The 18,696-nt window shown below is 44.1% G+C and overlaps 1 protein-coding gene across 1 annotated transcript in view; it reads left to right on the forward strand.

The window, feature by feature from the left end:
• TRPC5 (transient receptor potential cation channel subfamily C member 5) overlaps window positions 1-18,696 on the forward strand; it is a 155,720-nt gene that overhangs the window by 12,474 nt on the left and 124,550 nt on the right. Inside the window, exon 2 of the mRNA XM_067723055.1 lies at window positions 8,682-9,080. Coding sequence (XP_067579156.1) covers window positions 8,703-9,080 — 378 coding nt within the window. The 5' untranslated portion in view covers window positions 8,682-8,702. The remainder of the gene's footprint in view (window positions 1-8,681; window positions 9,081-18,696) is intronic.

Below are 18,696 nucleotides of genomic sequence, written 5' to 3' on the forward strand. Positions count from 1 at the left end.
GGGATTTGATATTATTGTAATTGCGCCCCTCCTACTGTCTCACTGAAGCCTCTCCTTTGTCTTTGCATGTGGGGTATCTTTTTTGGTGAGTTCCAGTGCCTTCCTGTTGATGATTGTTCAGCAGTTAGTTGTGATTCCGGTGTTCTCGAAAGAGGGAGTTCTACTTTGCCATCTTGAACCAACCTCCAGTCATTAGTCCACAGGTCCTACATTTGCTCACTCTTCTCAAGGCTTAAGGTCTCATCTCTTCAGTATCTTTTATTGCAATATTCGTTTTACTGTGGAAGCCTGGAACCAAACCCACAATATCTCCAAAGTATGCATGAATGAGAAGTCCACAGGCTGACTGGCTTCAGGTGAAGCTTGATCCTACAACACAATATGTCATCAAGGACCCGTTTATTTCCTTCCCTCTGCTGTGCTTTCCTTGGTGTGTCTTGAGGTGAATGACTTTTAATTGGTAGATATTTCAAACTATTTTAATATCCTCTATGATTATTAATATGCTCAGGTTTTCTATTTGTTTGTGGTTTAATTTTGGTAATTTTCCAGAAAATGCTATCACTTAGGTCGTGTTCACCTTCTTGTAACAGAAAAGCATGCCTAAAAGTGGGTTAACAAAAGGGGTTTTCATCTCACACAACTAGAAGTCTAGAGGTTGAGCAGCTCCCAGATTGGTTAATTCAATAGCTCAAAGACATCACAAAGGACCCAATTTATGCCATTCTCAATGTGGAGGCTGCATCTTTTAGGTTGGCTCTCTTCATAGTCCCCAGATGGCTACCAAAGTCTTTGGTGTCACATGCAAATGACAACATTCAGAGGCAAAAAGGGGAAATATTTCTTTTTTTTTACATCTCTTTTTAAGAACAAAGTAACTTTTCCCAGAAGCCCTCTAGTACATCTCATTGGGTAGAATTGTACCAACTGCTCAAATCTAGGTAAATCACTGCCCAAAGAAATGGAATTACCAATATTGATTTAGTCTTAGACTAATTAAGACTCTTTCCTTGAGGTGAAAGGGTGGCTTCTTGCCTAAGCACTTGGCTGCATGGAGGGGAGGAGGTTAAACATACAAGAAAAAGTAGAGCTTGGGACTTCTCTGGCGGTCCAGTGGTTAAGACTTCATGCTTCCAACGCAGTGGGTATGGGTTCAGTCCTTGGTCAGGGAACTAAGATCCCGCATGCCGTGTGTTGTGGCAAAAAAAAAAAAAACAGAAAAGAAAAAGCAGAGCTCTACTGACAGAGCATTCCCCCATCTCTATCCTTACCACTGTTTCATGTAGTAATTTAATACGTATCTATTGAGAGCCTACTACGTGCCAGGTTTTGTATATAGAGTAGTAAACATGACAGATAAGGTTCTTGCTACTATGGAGTTTACATTTTGTTTGGGGGAACTAGATGTTAAAACAATAAACAAAAATGTGAGTATTTCAAATAGTAATAAGTTCTTCAAGAAAATCAACTCTGTATAATAAGAAGAGGGTGACATGAAGGGACTTGCTCCATTAGAAATGTGTTCTTGGGAAGCTTACTGAAAAGATGACATTTGATCTGAAATCTACATGATAAGAAGGAAACTGAAGGTCTAGTAGAAGAGTATTATAGGCAGTGAACCAACCACATGCGCTAAGGTCCCAAGGTGATCACATGCTTGAGAGTTTTGAAGAATAGAAAGACAGCCAATGTTCTATTAAAATGAGGTGGATGGACCTAGAAACCATCATACAGAGTGAAGTAAGTCAGAAAGAGAAAAACAAATACCGTATGCCAACACATATATATGGAATCTAAAAAAAAAAAATGGTTCTGAAGAACCTAGGGGCAGGACAGGAATAAAGACGCAGACGTAGAGAACGGACTTGAGGACACAGGGAGGGGGAAGGGTAAGCTGGGACGATGTGAGTGGCATGGACTTATATACACTACCAAATGTAAAACAGATAGCTAGTGGGAAGCAGCCACATAGCACAGGGAGATCAACTCAGTGCTTCGTGTCCACCTAGAGGGGTGGGATAGGGAGGGTGGGAGGGAGACGCAAGAGGGAGGAGATATGGGGATATATGTTTACCTGATTCACTTTGTTATACAGCAGAAACTAACACACCATTGTAAAGCAATTATACTCCAATACAAATAAAATACCATTGTGTTTTATATACCCACACCTGAGCACCTGCTGTGTCCGTCATCTAGAACGACCATCCTTACGTTGCTGTCTAGCAAACTCTTACCAACCCTTTAAGACATAGCTCAAATATTTCTCTTCAATTTTCTCCCCAGGTAGAGTTAAACACTTCCTCCTACTATATAGTGTGCCTACTATATATTAGACTCCGTATCAGACCATAGTACATTTAACTTATTTTCATTTTTATCCCTCCCTCTGGACTTGGAAATGTTTGAAGACAAGGGCTATGTCATTTATATATGTATATTTGTATTCCCTACCGCCAAGTGTTCTGGCCATGACAAATACTAGTTGCATAACAAGTATTAAACTGAAACATCGAATATCTACTATTCTTGGCACTATTATAAGCATCATGGAGCATACAAAAGAATCTACCTTCATTGAAGCAGTTCAGAATGTAGACTCTAGAGTCAGAAGCTTGGCTCTTCACCCCTTCCCAACACTTCCTAGCTATGTGAACTTAAGCAAATTACTTAACCTCTCTGTGCCCCAGGTTCCTTATCTGTGAGGTGGGAGATAATAATGGTAACTGCCTGAAAGTGAGGAATAATTTAAATAATGTATGTGAAGCATTTAGCACACACAATATCTGGCACATGATAAGTGCTTCATGTTAATTTATTATTTCTAAATTAATGAAATTATTGGATTGATAAGATTTATACAAATGAAAAGCATAATACTACAAACACACCACTACGCAGGATGGTCTAAAGTGCCTTTTGAAACAAGATATTATGGTGTCTTGATCTTGCTGAATGAGAAATGAAGAAAAAATCAGCGACAGTGTAATCTGTCTTGGCCTGACCATTCTAGAGAACTGTGTTCATTTCTGAGCAGCAAACTTTAAGAAAAACAAAGCACAGTATAACTAGAATCAGACCACTAGGATGCTTGTAATTCTAGAGAAGGGGAGACTCCTGGGGGCAGAGAGAAACCTGAGAGCTGAAATCAAACACGTGAAGGATTGTTATATAGAAGAAAGGAGAGCTTTGCTCAATACTGCTCTAGAGAGCAGATCTAGGGCCATGGAATAGAAGCTGTAGGTGGGTGATTTCAGCGGGACATAAACCAGCGTTTGCTGAATGTCAGCACTCACCATGAAGGTGAGAAAGTGGTGAGTTTCTCATCAGTGGAGGTGCTCATTAAGTGAACAATCACTTAACAAGGATATTGTCAAGGGGGTTTTTTCACAGGACAGGGGATTATTCTAGATGACCTTTGAGGTCCCTTGCAGGAGGCTCAAGATCTGGACCTTTCTGGGAAAGATTAGTGTTACTACATTAAAATTAGGAAGTTCTAAAAGTGGTATTCTTAAAGGAGTCAAAATGCTCTCGAAATCAACACACACACACACACACACACACACACACACACACACACGTACCTACACATAATCTTCCTCCGAGCAGCCCACCCCTGTGGCTATGTGCATGAAGTTTCCACTTTAGTCACTCATTGGATTGGGCATTCAAGGTTCTTGTTCAAATGGAATTTTTTACTAGATGAGGTATGGCTTTAAGCAACCTAGCTGTTATCATCGTCTTCTATCACAGTGCCTGGTACATATTCATTGAATGTTTATTATCCACTTGAGATTGTACAAGTTTATCAAATTAAACTGACTTTCCTTAAAGGACTCTGAAGAGATGGACAAGTAGACAGATAAGCTTGGATAAGGGCAAGACGTCACAAGGGTTTCACCATTCAAACTCAATCCTCATGGCACAGAGGGCAAGCCACACACAGATCCCATGTCCATTTTTTTAGTTACATGGGAAGCCAGGCTTTCCTTCTCACAGACAAAGTCCTGAGCTGGGCAACGATCTGGGCTGGGATTTGGTGAGAATACTTTGCATCCTGGCCTTCTGCCCGGCCCATTGATGTAGCTCTTTAAATCGCATCATTTAAAACCACAAATGTCACAGATCCCATTAGACAAACTCCTCTGGCTAGCAGCACAGAAAGGAAGGAACACGATAAGCCCCCTGAGGCAGCCTGATTGACCATTCCTAATCTCTCATGCTTGGGGGACTACACTGGGAGTAGGGTTCACTCGTAGAATGGCACGAAGTGCTGGCTGGTTTCATTTCATTCAGTTAAGCATACACCTCAAGGCCAGTGCATAATGATGGGAAAGCCAGCCTCACCTCCTGGCTTAGGTTAATGGCAGATGAGTGCAGTCTGCCAAGTAGAAAGGTAAAGGCTGATGGAGGGGAAACTTCCCTATAATCCATCTTCAAGAGATGCCAGAAATTCCATCATTAGTTACTTATTCCCAGAATAATGACAGAGTAGGACTAATAGCAAGCATATGGAGAAAGAATTAGCCTCAGAGCTTGCAGCAAGGCTAAAGCCGTAAGTGAGGGTCAAATGGCGCCAGCTTTGGGGATTGGCAGAGGGCAGGAAACTAGGCAAAGTCATTAGACATTTAAAGAAGCCTGCATGTAGACAAACTATATAGGGAACCCATTTTTACATCACTCTCAGCGTGTAGTGTAGAGGTGGGCATGAAAACATAAAAGGCCTCTCCTTTCCCCTCCATCACATCTTTCATGTCCTACTAAACATACATCTCTTTACTCCCAAGGCCACAGCAACTTTCCTAATCAAGGAATCCACATTAAGGTGCTATTAGCTATTGGCCACATGATTTATTTTTCCTTCCAGGGGTAGTTTTAGAGATGTAGTGCCTTAAAGCAAAGGAGTGACTCTCTAATAGTACATCTCAGGCAAACTTCTGGAGGAAAGATTTTTCTTCTCTACAGAGGAATACCATGAGGTTTCTCATAACACAGCCCGCTGGACACGCAATGGACCAGATTAATTTCAAATGCAAGAGGTGAAAAGTGACACTAGACTCTGAATTGACTATATATCATCCAATCATACTCACTTCAAGTCACAAATTTACAGTGATTTTACTGTCCTCTCTCTTTGCTACTGTAACCCACACATCTGGCATAGAGTGAGAGTTCAATGAATGGTACTTTTTGTTGCTTTCATTATTATTACTATTAGAAGCAGTAGTAGTATTAGTGCTGCCCCAGTACCTGGCACAGTGCCCAGGACATATTAATTATTCAGAACTGTAATAATTATTTTATTGCACTGGCTCCTGGCATAGTGCCTGGCACACAATAGGGCACCGACTGAGTTAGTTCCCTTTGTTCTCACCTTTCCCTGGGACACATTTGTCTCTGGTTTCCCCCCAAGCCTCACCTTGCTAAAGTGGGCACAGACCTTCCTGTAGCAATAATGCTTAGCCCAGCACCACAAGTGACACCATATGAGAAGACATCTAGCCTTCTCTTCCATGTTAGCCCCTTAAGTGGCAAATGGGCAACAGGTGCCTAAGGTCATTTTTTTTTTATATGGGGAAAGTGAGGTTTTGAGCTACTGCCTTATAATTTTAGTTTACCTCTAGTCCCTGTATCCTATTACAGCCTTAAAAATATGCCCCCACCACTATCTCCCAACTAGGCTATGATCAATCTCACCACCTTTGTTCGTGTGGTACCTGAACTACCCTCATATTTTTACACGAAATTCATCCTCCAAGGACTGGGTAACAGCTACCTTCTCCATGAAACCTTCTCTGAGACTTCCAGCCTCACAGAGCCCTTTCTGAAATTCCAAAGCATCAAATCAGTAGCACACAATTTAGCCCTTCATTCTGCACCAACCTCCTCAGCTAGATTGTATTTGCTCGTCAAACATCCATCTGTTGAGCACCCGTCATGTTCCAGAGCCTGTGTAAGTGCTAGGAAGGCAGGAATCAAGGTACTCCTACCCGAATGGCAGGAAGACAAACACGCAGTTGAGTGACATTGGAGAAACGTGATCTGAGTGCCAGTGGGGAACTCAGAGGGAGATTGGCTAACTTTCTGAGGGTCTTGGGGGAAGGCTTCACGGAGAAGGGGACCTATGAGCAAGGTGCTGAAGTAGAGAGAAGTTAGTTAAGTGGAGAAGGTGGGATGAAGCCACATGCAAACGCATGGTCATGAAAGGGCAACTCAGAGAACATGACTCAGTACGGCTAGAACTTGGGGAGAGATGGAGAGAGATGAGAGAATATCATAGAAGGTCTACTCATTCATTCATCAAATATGTATCCAGGGTGTGAAAAACAGGACAGATGCAACTGCACTTGAGCTTTAAAGCAAATTGGACTGAACAGACGATTACCCAGGAAGACAAAGAAATATGTCTATGTAACTAGAAATTCTGATTAGCATCAAGAAGGAAGAGAAAAGGCTCCAATGGAGAGAAGAATATGAAGGAACTACTTTATAATACAGGGTAGTTAATTAGGGCTTCTCTGAAGAGGTGGCATTTTGTTGAGGCTTGAAAGATGAAAAGAGCTGGAGAAGAGTATTCCAGGAGGTGATCCAAGGTCTTGAGGTGGGAGAAAGCTTGACATATTGGAAGAACCAAAAGAAGCTCCACAGGGCTAAAGAATAGTGGATAAGGGTGTAAGAGTGGCTTAAGATGACATTGGAGAGGCAAGCACAAGCCAAGACCTAGTAGAGCTCAGAAAGGAGTGTTGATTTCATCACAAGAGCAGCAGGATACTAACCAAGGAGAGTGAAACGGGATCAGATTTGTGGTTCACAGGATAACTTGGGGGTGGTGTGGAAGACGATCTGGACGGGGAGAGAATGGAGTCAGGATAACTAATTATAAGGAGGTGGAATGGTCCAGGTGAGAGATAATGAAGGCAGGGACCTTTTCTTTCTTCTGTTCCAAAAGTGACTAGCTCAGTGCTAGGCACATGGAAGGCTTCCACTGTGTTCATATTGATTAATTAAATAAATATAAACTGAATTGGGTTGTTGAGTCTCTTTTCAGGAGGTCACACTGTCCCTTCTTTCTCCTCCCTTTTTTCTTTATAACGGAGACAAGGAGGCATTCTACAATTAGTATCATTAAAGTAATTTGCTGTTTAGTGACAAATGCTTCCTCTAAACGCCACTTTCCTTTAGTCATTGCTGAGTTACTTCAAAGTAGCACAAGAAAATATCAGTGCTTCTCAAGACAGCCAAGCAGCACTCTGCTCTCCTGAGAGTTGGATGTAGAGAGAAATTTGTCATTTGGGCCTGCTCAGGGCAAGAGGCAACACTAACCTTCAAATACCAACTTCCCAGAAGATCACAAGCACATGAATTGCAAATGCCACTTGGTATAATATATGCCTCTCACTCTGCCAAAGCAGAGATATAATTACCTGGAAGAGTAAGGCAAATGTTTGTGGAAGCTGCATGTCTTCATCTGCTCTTATATCCAGGAGATGAGACAAGAGGCCCTTTATCACATTTCCATCTCTTTTTGCTGGCAAAACAGTTCGGTAATGAAAGACACTTAAATGGGTTCATCCAAACTCAGCCTCCAGAGGGTTCTGGAGGTCCCAAGGATGGTAGGGAAAGGAGAGTCAATCACCTAATGGGTCTGAGCCGCATCTTCTCCCATGGGGAGGGTAACCATTCCCATCTTATAGGGCTAGTAAGAGGAGTCAATGAGGAATGTGCATGAATTTAATCTGCAACCTGCAAGGCAAGAGCTCTATACTGTGATTCATCCTATGCAATTAATGGCAAAGTCTGTCTTTTATTCTTGGTCTCCCAGAGAAAGTTAAACATATTGTAGGAACTCAATAATAGGTTTTGCTTTGAAATCACTTCTGTTAAAATCTGGCTTTAGATGTGGTACATGTAAAACAGGCCGTTCACTTCTCATAATTGAATCAGACAGATTCTCATATCTGTCAGCTGCCTGGTTTAGAATCATGGAGGAGCAAAATCATGAGTGGGCAGAGGGGGTAGTGGCTTAATCTGTTGGAGTCAATACCCCTTCCCCAGTGAGCAGCAATAAGAAGAATGTTTCAGTTAGCACTACAACAGTGTTTCAGTCCAGGATCTGCATCTGGGGCAGCTGCAAATGTAATTCTACAAACTAGCACAGGCCCACAGGCCCGGGGTCCAAAGGAAACTGGCCAAAGATGAGGTCCAACTTTGCATCACCAGTCAGAAGTATTATCACGAGTATTTCCAGACAGCAGAAGGGAAGGAAGAAACTAACTTGTGCCATGTCTCAGGAGGTTTCCTCTGGGCCAGTTGCTTTAATCAGTCATTGTCTCATTTAACTCCCACAGTAGCCTTGAGATGGGAATTAGTGTTTAGTGTGGAGCCTGGCACAATTAGTATTATTAATATCGATAAGCTTAATAATAATAAACTGAAACACCATGAGCTTGAGTAACTTACCTAAGGTCGCAGACCTGGTAAAGCCAGGATTTGAACCCATGTCTTTCTGACCCAGAAGCCAGGGCTTTTTCTGCTATGCTCCTTTGTAAGAGGAGAAAGATTGTGGCTTTAAAACAGGTGAGGATTTTCCAAGTCATTAGCAAGGCTGCCTCCATAACTGGCCACTTGAGACCTGCAGGTATCTAAGAATATCTTTGGTCTCCCTCTCTCTCCTCATTCAGGTTTCTAAATTGCTATGAACCATGGCCCAGCTGTACTACAAAAGGGTCAACTACTCACCCTACAGAGACCGAATCCCCCTGCAAATTGTGAGGGCTGAAACGGAGCTCTCTGCAGAGGAGAAGGCCTTCCTCAGTGCTGTGGAGAAGGGGGACTACGCCACTGTGAAGCAGGCCCTCCAGGAGGCCGAGATCTACTACAATGTCAACATCAACTGCATGGACCCACTGGGCCGGAGCGCCCTGCTCATTGCCATTGAGAATGAGAACCTGGAGATCATGGAGCTACTGCTGAACCACAGCGTGTACGTCGGTGACGCATTGCTCTACGCCATCCGCAAGGAAGTGGTGGGCGCTGTGGAGCTTCTGCTCAGCTACAGGCGGCCCAGTGGAGAGAAGCAGGTAAGAAGCCCCTACAGCCGGGGAGGTAGCCAGGGACAACAGAGCACCGCAGGGTCAGAAGCCTTGAAACTAAGGAAGGTTATAGGCGGGCTGCAGTTGAGAAGCCCTATCATGGCAGCCCTCTGCTCTCAAGAATAGCATCAGTGATCTCAGGTGGGATCTTAGAACTACCCCGCATGGCCCACACTGAGTTTTACTCATTTGCTTTTTCCTTATTAGTACTTGCCCATATACCTTCAACACTCGACCTAAAAGCGTCTTCTCTGTTTCCAGAACAGTCAAGCTCCTTCTACCCTCCCTACCCCCTGCTCCACATCTTCATTTCCTTCCTCACTGAAAGGGGGGGACAAGGAGAAACCAAACACAGACCTGAGCTTTCCCCTGCTCACCCACTCTCTCCTGAAGAAGGACAGGAGGCCTTTCAACTTGAGTGCCATGGCACAGATGCAAATGGATACAGGGGCCTACACACCTCTCCAGTTCCACTCATGTGAATGCATTCCACCCCCAGACGTTCAGGGGTTTGCCTCTGTGATTCTCCTGTCCTCTGAGGCACCTAGGTTTAACACTCTGGAGTCATCTCCGAGTCCTTCCTCTGCCCTGTCTCCATGCTCCATCCCCAAGCCCTGCGAGTTCTTCCTTCCCAATATCTTGTATTGATACATACATTCTTTCCTCTCTAGCCCAGCTCCCCAGTGACTCCAATGTCTCTTCATTAGAAGAGAAACCAGCCCATGAAGCCTAGCACTCAATACCCTTCATTAATGGTCTTTTCTAGTCCTGTCTCCCCCTTAGTCCCTTCTAAACCCCTCAAGTTAGACGGGTCTCCACTGTCTCTCTTCCTTTGGAGCACAGTAGGCGCATGTAGTAGGAACAAAGAAAATACAGCCATCAAACATGGAATACCACGATACATTAAAAAGTAGAAATAGTACAAACCAAAACCAAAATTGCAAAGTGCTTAAAAAATACCGATAATGAAAACACTCAACATCAAATCGTATGGGACATGACCAAAGCTGAGTTTAAAGGGAATTAATAGCTTTAATACTTGCCTAGTTAAACAAGAAGGAATGAAAATAAGCTAGCTGATAACTCGCAGACTAGGAATTGGAATTGATAGAGCAGAAAGCAAGGTACTAGATTAAAAGTTCCTTGGGTAAAGGGCCTGAGTCAACATTTAACACAGTGCCAAGAGAGAAGAGACCTTATCTCTCTTCTTCACTGCTGTATCCCAGCACTGGGAAAGTGCCTGCAATATCAAAGGCACTCAGTAAATATTTATTTTATGAATGAATAGTATGCATCCGCACTGTGCTAAGCATTTTACACGATTTAATCCTCTCAGCTACTCTGTTAGGCAGGCACTGTTATTACTGTCCCCCATGATACTGATGAGACAAATTGAGCCACTGGATGGTTAAGTCAGTTGTTCAAGGTCACAATAAATGTCAGAGCCAGAGTTCAAACCCAGGCAGCCTAGCTCCTAACCCCACCCGCTTAACCACTAGGCTATCCTGCTCTCCTGGAAGTCTGAGTTAAGTCTGAGAACTCCCAGCACAGGAGTTCCGAGACAGGATAGATGAGTGGAGGATGGATGACCTCTCTGGAAAGGACATGCCTATAGGATTTGGATATATAGCTAAGCAGAGAGGTGTAAGCATGTTCCCTACCTAGTCCACGTCTCCATCCCCATCACAACTGATTTGTTCTGGGCCCCTTTTCCCTAGAGCCCTGCTAAGTGTCTGAGTGATTTCATGTGCTAATCTGAACTAAGGCTTACCCAGCTACTCTGCTCCATGATCTTGTCCACCTCAGATTATGTAGCCATTGGCTCTACCCTTCACTTGACATCAATCACACACTAATACACACTACTGGTCAGCCTTACTTGTATAAATGTTTAGTCTCTGTAACTAGATTGTTTCTTAAATGTGACGCATACTCTAATGGCCAACTGTTTCCATGCATCCCCCATCAGCACCTGACCCAGCGCCTAGTATATAATGGGTGATAAATTCTTGCTGATGAACAAAAAGGAGTCAAGTGTATCTCCCAGAAAAGCACATAGCTAGCTGCTTGAACAAGACATCCTGGACTTTCACATTCAATCGCATTTAGCTTCATAACTGTTTTGAAAGAGGGGAGAGCACAGAGGAAATTTGCAAAGAGGGGACTAGCAATGGCAGCCCTATCTGAGCTTTGAAAGGAGGCCAAGTCCTTATTTGATGGCCAACCCTTTCTCCCATCTTTCCCCATTGCTCTGGCAAACCCTGAGGAAGAAAGGCGCCAGGTAAAGTCACTCGAAAGTACAATCTAAGGCATGACCTCCCCTGGATAGAAGCAGTGCTTACCTCACAGAAATGAAGCATCACTGGTAGAATGTCAGGCAGATGAAACCTGGGTGAAGCTACTGGGGACAGGCTGTTTTGCACCAAGGGCCTTTCAGACTCACTGCCTCCTTTGTCCACCGTACATCATGCTGAAGTCTCTTCAGCAGCCTTCTCCTCCCTTTCTCCTCTCTCCTCTCTCCTCAACTCCACCACCGGCCGCTACTAAATTGCATTTTCTTCCATTGCTCTGACAATTGCTGTGGTAAGTCATATATCAGTAACTATAACAACAGGCTGCCACAGTGCTGGAGCCCTGCCTCTCTGGGAGATAGAAACAAGATTTGTTTACCTGGGAGCAGTCAGGGATGTGAGCAAACACAGGACTCCTGAAGGACCTTGGGTCCAGCTGGGCAGGCTACTCCCAGGAAGGCACTCTTCACACACACAGAATCCAAACACCTGTCCCTTTTCATGGAGGCCCTCCCCCAGCTCGCCAAAGGATCGGGCACAGCTGACCTCCATCAATCTTGGGTGGATAAACTAGTCCCCTCTTTGGCTTTATTGAGCAAGGAGTTTGGCTTCAGGTTGGCAGTAAGACCCCCTCTGCCGTACCCTTACCCCAGCCCATCATGCTTTTCTTCCTCTTCTAGCCTATCAAAACTGCTCTCAGATAAAGACTGGAGGCTGGGTGTACATGGCTGACCCTGGCTTCAAGTATCATCACTCACATGGACACCTGCATTTTTAATAGGTACCAAATCTTAAAGTAAAAAGGGTGATGCTCTATCAGATAGAATTTCCTGCACCAGACAACAAGTAGAAGACTCCGTGCGTGTGTGCACATGTGTGTTATTCTGTGGTCTTCTTGCTACTCCAGAAAACCGACCCTCTTGGAAGCACCCACTCCCTAACCACTACAGCCTATTTCCTTAGGGTTAGATGTTGGCCACCTGTGGGATTTGTGATTCCTTGGGGAAAACACTCAAATAGTTCTCATTATTCTCTGTAGTCTCTCAAAAAATTTTGGACTACAGAAGGTTTAATACCAGCCTATTGCTTGTCCATGAAACCTACCGCCTTTGGCCCATTGACTCTTGGAAGCACTAGAGGAGCATCGTCAGCAGGGGGCGCAAATCCAGCTCCAATCCAGAGAGGAGTCTTGTGTCTGTCTATGGTCAAAACCAGCTCAAAGATGAAGCTTTGTGCATATGGAGAACTTGTCAAAATACAGATTCCTGAGCCCCAATCCATACCTACAGAATTAGAATCTTGGGGTTTGGGCCTGGAATCAGCATGTTAATAAGCCCACCCCCAACCCGTTTCTAGGTAAGAGGTCTATGTGACTCTCTGTATTCATTTCCTAGGGCTGCCATAACAAAGTACGGCGAACGGGGTGGCTTAAAAGAAATGTATTCTCACAGTTCAAGAGGCCAGAAGTCCGAAATGCAGGTGTTGACGGGCCTGGTTCCTTCTGGAGGCTCTAAGAATCTGTTCCATGCCGTGGCTTGTAGCTGCGTCACTTCATTCTCTGCCTCCGTCATTATATGGGGTTCTCCTCTGTGCCTTTCATCTGTGTGGTTGTGTCCAAATCTCCCTCTCCTATCTCTTATAAAGACACGAGCTGTTTGATTTAGGGCCCACCCTAATCCAGGACTAACTCATTTCAACTTGATTACATCTGCAAAGACCCTTTTTCCATATAAGGTCACATTCACAGGTACCAGGTGTCAAGACTTGAACATATCTTTTGTGGGGATACAGTTCAACCCACTACACTCTCGATGAGAAATACTAGCCTAGACAAGTAGTTTTCAAACATTTTCAGTAGCGGAGTCTTTCATTCAATGAAATCCTACGGAGACGTAAGACAAACAGACCCAAGCAGAGCTGCCCTAGTTTAAGTGCAGGTCAGGGCCAAAAGCCCCACTTCTTCACACACACACACACACACACACACACACACACACACACACACCCATAACTCCTTGGCCCTGAGAAGAAAGCATAACTGGAAAACCACTGGTCTAGAAGACAGAATGACAGACTCTAATTTGGAGTTTGAGGTGCTAGCCAGTTTGTAGCTAACAGGGTGACCTTGGGCAAGTCATAAGGTCTTTTACAAGTGTCCAGTTATAGCATCACCCTACAACTCAATTTCCTCATCTATAAAACGAAGCTCACAATGCCCACCCCTACCTAACATAGAGGGCTGTTGTGAGGAAGAAGTAAGATAAAGATATAGTAAAGTCTTCTGCAACAGAAGTTAATGCTAGACAGAGTTCAATGACTATTATCTTCAGCTCCACTCCATCAGTTTGACTTAGCCTGTCATATTGTGTGGAGAGACCAGCTGGTAAGTGGTGCTCACCACAAGGCACCGCCAGTACGGTGACGGGGAGAGCCTCTTCTCCTGCCATGACCCCACATTCATCCCTCCTTGTTCACTGGAGTCTAAGGATTTGAGCAACAGGGAGGTAGAGCTGCTGGCCTCTGCATCAACAGCCCACCCAAGGAATTTTCTTTCTTGGTCACTTGCGTCAATGCAGGGAGGTGGCAAGAGGCTAAGCCAACCTTCTCCCCATGGCCCGCCCCTCTGGGCTCTGCCGTAATTACTCATTTGTCTGTGGCAGATGGCTCCAAATTAAAATTGGTCTAACAGATGAGCTAGCGAGATTAAGTCTCAACAACACCGATAAGTGTTTGTGTTGAGATTGCAGAAAATCAGCAACAAAGCACTCCACTTACCCCTTCCCCTATCTGATCCTTGGTCCCAGGGAGAGATGGCACAGTGTAGAGGGGACACTGAGGGCCTAGGAAAAGGTGACTGGTGCAAAAAATGGGGCCTACAGTGTCTAGCCTATAAATCTCAAGTACTCAGCAAGAGAGCAGAAAGTAAGGAACAGAACTGCACAAGTCACTCTATTTACAGGCAGCCTGGAGTAGTAGAAAGAACAGAGACTTTGGAGTCTTAGCAGTTTTAGTAGATGTGCTTCCTTGCACAAGCCACTTAATCTCTCCAAACCTCAGTTTCTTCATCTGTAAATGTCAACAATAATGGAGCCTACCTCATAGAGTTCTAGTGAAAATTAAATGAAATAATCCATGTATATTACTTAGAACGGGTGCCTGACATAGTGAATACTCAATACATGGGAGGCAGTACTGTTCCTGTTCCTACTAGTTGAAGCCATGCTGAGAACTCCTGCTGGCTAATCTCATTTATTCATTTTTAAATATGTATTAAGCACCCACTAGCACATAGTGGCTAAGAGTTCAGACTGCATGACCTTAGGAAAGTTGTTTGCCCTGATTGAGCATCAGTTTCCTTATCTGTATAATGGGGTTAATATTACCCACATCATAAGTGGTTGCGAGGTTTAAATGAGAATTATTTTTTAACATTTGGTATAATTTGTGGCACATAGCATTCAATAATGATACTCATATCATTAGAATTAATACAAAATATTATTAAGTCTTTGTTACCTGAATTGCCCAATATAACAATAGGTATTTATCGCTATAGTAATCTGAGTCACAGCTTTGATTCTATGAGTTTCGTTCCAAAGTCAAAGTTCTAGGCCAAAAACATGGGTTGTGTCAATCAAGTCAAGAAAATAAATCAGCCACTTCATTGGAAGAAAATGTCAGAATGACCGCACGGCATCATATTGGCCAAACTGATAAAGTGAATTCTCTCCTCTCCTGTACCTGGGCTGACTTTTTGTAGACATGGGCTGCTTCACTCACAGAGCAGAATCATAGGGTCTAGAGATCATTTGGTCTGAAATGACATGTCCAGGGTCGCTCACCTGAGCTCGAACTGGCACAAATGCTTCCTGTCTCCCGAGCCACTATTTCTACCACCCCACCCTGCCTCTGAGGAATCATCAGAAGCAGTAACACTTACAACAAAGCAACTACAAGTAGTGTCTATCTAAAACAACTCATTCATAACAAAGTTCCAGCAAATGATTCATTCTGTTCGGTTCTCTAAGTATGTGTGAGTACTAATCATATATATGCCTCGTGATAAAAATGAAAGATACAGTGAGTGTGCTCAAGACATTGATAGTCTCATGGGGAGAAAAGACATGCACAGGCTGTCCAACCAGTCCGCCCCCTCAGTGGGCCTGGCCTCCTGTGCTCCCAAGGGACACAAAAAACCTAAGCTAGTGATGCTTACCTTTCAGAAAGAAAAATATAATTATTTAAACTTGGTCCCAAGTAGACCAAGGGAGCTAGCTGCATAATACTTCACAGGGAGGAGACTATGAAATAATCTCAAAAGCAGGTCACTAAATAAAAACACATGAGGTTTTTTAGCCATGACTGACCCCCCCCTCCCCCTTCAGGGTTCCCACCAGCACAGGGCTTCCTTTCTGTAGCCTCATGCTTATGGTTGTATACGGCCCTGACCCACATACACATGTCCAGTTAGGGAGTTTCCTGTTCTCCTCTCCTCTGGGTAGGTAGATCACAGCTGTGTATAACAGACCCCCTCCTCCTTCACCTCACATGCGCAGTTATGTAGAGGACAGCCATCTTCTGTCTCCTTTTCACCCCAGGCTGCTCATCATACTGGTTTTTTTCAACTTATGGTTCTTGTTGCAAACTCCGTTCAAGTGTGAAATATCAGTGCAAAACTCAGCACTCTCCTCCCATCTCTCCTTCCAGCTGTCCTACCCCAGAGCACCAAATGTTGCCTTGTACTGATTCCTTTCCATATGCCAACAACAAACATGGGACAGAAATAGAACGGTGCAAGGAAATATGTGTTACATTATCCAAAACGTGTGATGTGGACAATATAGAAGGCCACTCTGGTTACAAGTAGACAAAGAGCTTTCAGGGGAGGAATATTTGAGAAAAGAAATAAACTTTGAGCTGGAAAGGAAGAAAGAAGGGGACGGGACATTTGTCAGATGGAAGTGAATGAGCAATGACATGGGTAGTGGGAATGGTGGTGGCCTGTTCACAGTAGGTGCTGGAGTGAAGGGCTGGTGATGAAAGCAATGCCTGGGACTCTTGTTACCCTCATGAGGTTAACCTCATGGAGGAAGGCCCCAGATACCTGACTCAGAGTCAGGACACTGGGTGAGGTGGGCCCTGAGTCTTATCAGAAACAGTAGTTCTTGGGCTCCTGTGCTCATCTGCCCTCCCTCTTTATCCTCTGATCCCAGTTGTAGTAAAGGAGAATGAGTGTATGGCCACTGGCTGAGCAGCTCCTTAGGTGGGACCTTGGTGAACACTCTCCACTATCCCAGCTGGTTGCTACTGGTCCTCTGATTGGCAGTTGGGACAGAGAGGAGTGATGTGGGATGAAAGAAAGAAGCTGGACCCACTGATCACCCAGGGGCCTTTTGGACAGGTCTGCCCCTCAAAAAATATTTGTGAGGAGCTGACCATATTGATCTTTGACTCTCTCTCCTTTTATCTATCTTCTTCCCCAAATGGTACTCTCTCTCTCCTCTCTTCCAACACCTCCCCATACTCACGGGTACAATGTCTGTGTCCCATTTTAATCTCATTGGTTGACAACTCTCTTGGATTCCAGGATATCAAGGCTACCTGATTCCTCCTCCCTCTCTGACCACTGCCTCTTAGTCTCTTTTGTAAAATCCTTATCTTTTCTCTTGCTTCAATATCCATGCTGTCCAGAGTTCTGTGACTTTTCCTTTTCTAGCCCAATATCTATCAGAAGATCCATAATTTATTTTCAAAATTTCAGAATACATTTTAAATGTACCTCAAACATTGAAATTCCCTGTGTCAAACACTAACAAACACTAATTTAGCACTTACTAGGTGCCAGGCACCAGTACATAAACCTACATTAATTTATTCAATATTCACAACCATCCTGTGATGCAGGACATTACATTGGCCAAACAGTTCATTCGGGTTTTTCTGTACCATCTTATGGACAAACTTGAATGAAAATTTTGGCCAACCCAATACTATTATCCATTCTTACAAATGGGGACATCAAGGCACAAAGAGGTTAAATGATTTCCCCAAGCTCATACAGCTAGTAAGTGGACAAACTGGGATTCAAACCTAGGCAGTCTGGCAGCAGAATCTGTGTTGTTAATCCTCGTGCCAGCCTCGTTTTGCCCTCCAAATCCTCTTCCTCATCCGGTGTATCCTTTCTCAGGTGATAGCACCTTTACCCTTCCATTTATCCTTTCAATTATGTAGATTTGAAACCTTACAGATGTCTTCATCTTCACTCTCTCCTTCAGCCACCCACACCCAGTTGGATACCAACTCCCTTTGAATAACTTAATTGAAGTGAAGAGGCAAACATACAATGAGTCCAAGTGTAATGCTGTGAGCGATAAGAAAGTGCTGTATATGTGGGAGCATAGGTATCTGATCACGTCACTCAAACGACCACAGTTGCTCCTTATTTCCTGTAGAATAGAGTTCAAAATACAGGCACAGGGTTGATAGTTTGAGGAAAGAGGGTTGGTTAATGACCCCTCAAACCATGCTGAATTGTCACTGATAAATCGAGCCTAGGATTGGAAGGATAGTGAAGCCACCAGACAAGACAGGATGAAAGAAGTGGCTTTTTGTATCTGCAGAAAGTCTATGGAGTCAGAAGGAAAGCCACCTTAGTGAGGGCCATCCCAGATTCAGGGACCTACCGATAAATGCACACTTTGTTACCTCTGGCAGGATTAAGTGACCCCACTCCAGCAGCCAGTCTATTCTAAGAAGTATGTCAGCCCTCTGAAGTCCTCGGTAGAGGGAAGGTAATCAGCACGTGATTACCAGGGGCTTGAATGAGGCAAATTTTCCTGGTTCACCTTGCTATCAAGTGGATTGCTATTGTCTGTCCATTAGTAAAGGAGGGCTGCGAGCCAGATATTAAAAAGGCATTGAAAGAACCTTCCAAAGAAATCCAAATCAGAGAAGGAAATGAAGCCGGTCCCATGACGAATCTCTCGTGAGTCTGCCACCTTTGCCTCCTCCCCAAGAGAAGGGGAGTGATGACCCATAAAAAATACCTCTAAAGCTGGAGAGTGTCATTTCCAAATACCCCTCTGCTCTTCAAGGGCAACCTGAAGTGATTTGATGTTTGGGACATCATCAGCTCCATTATCTGTATCAGAATAGTGGATAGAACTTTGGGGCTAAAAATGACCTCTAGAAATCCTCCAATCCATACTGTCGTCATCAAATAGGCAGATAGTTGTCTCCCCACGTTCTAGTGGGCCTGCAGCGGGAAGGCTTCTATCCCCACTGAGACACCTGGTGTCTAAGACAGTTTGGAC

This window comes from Pseudorca crassidens, chromosome X (assembly GCF_039906515.1).
Source record: "Pseudorca crassidens isolate mPseCra1 chromosome X, mPseCra1.hap1, whole genome shotgun sequence".
NCBI lineage: Eukaryota > Metazoa > Chordata > Mammalia > Artiodactyla > Delphinidae > Pseudorca > Pseudorca crassidens.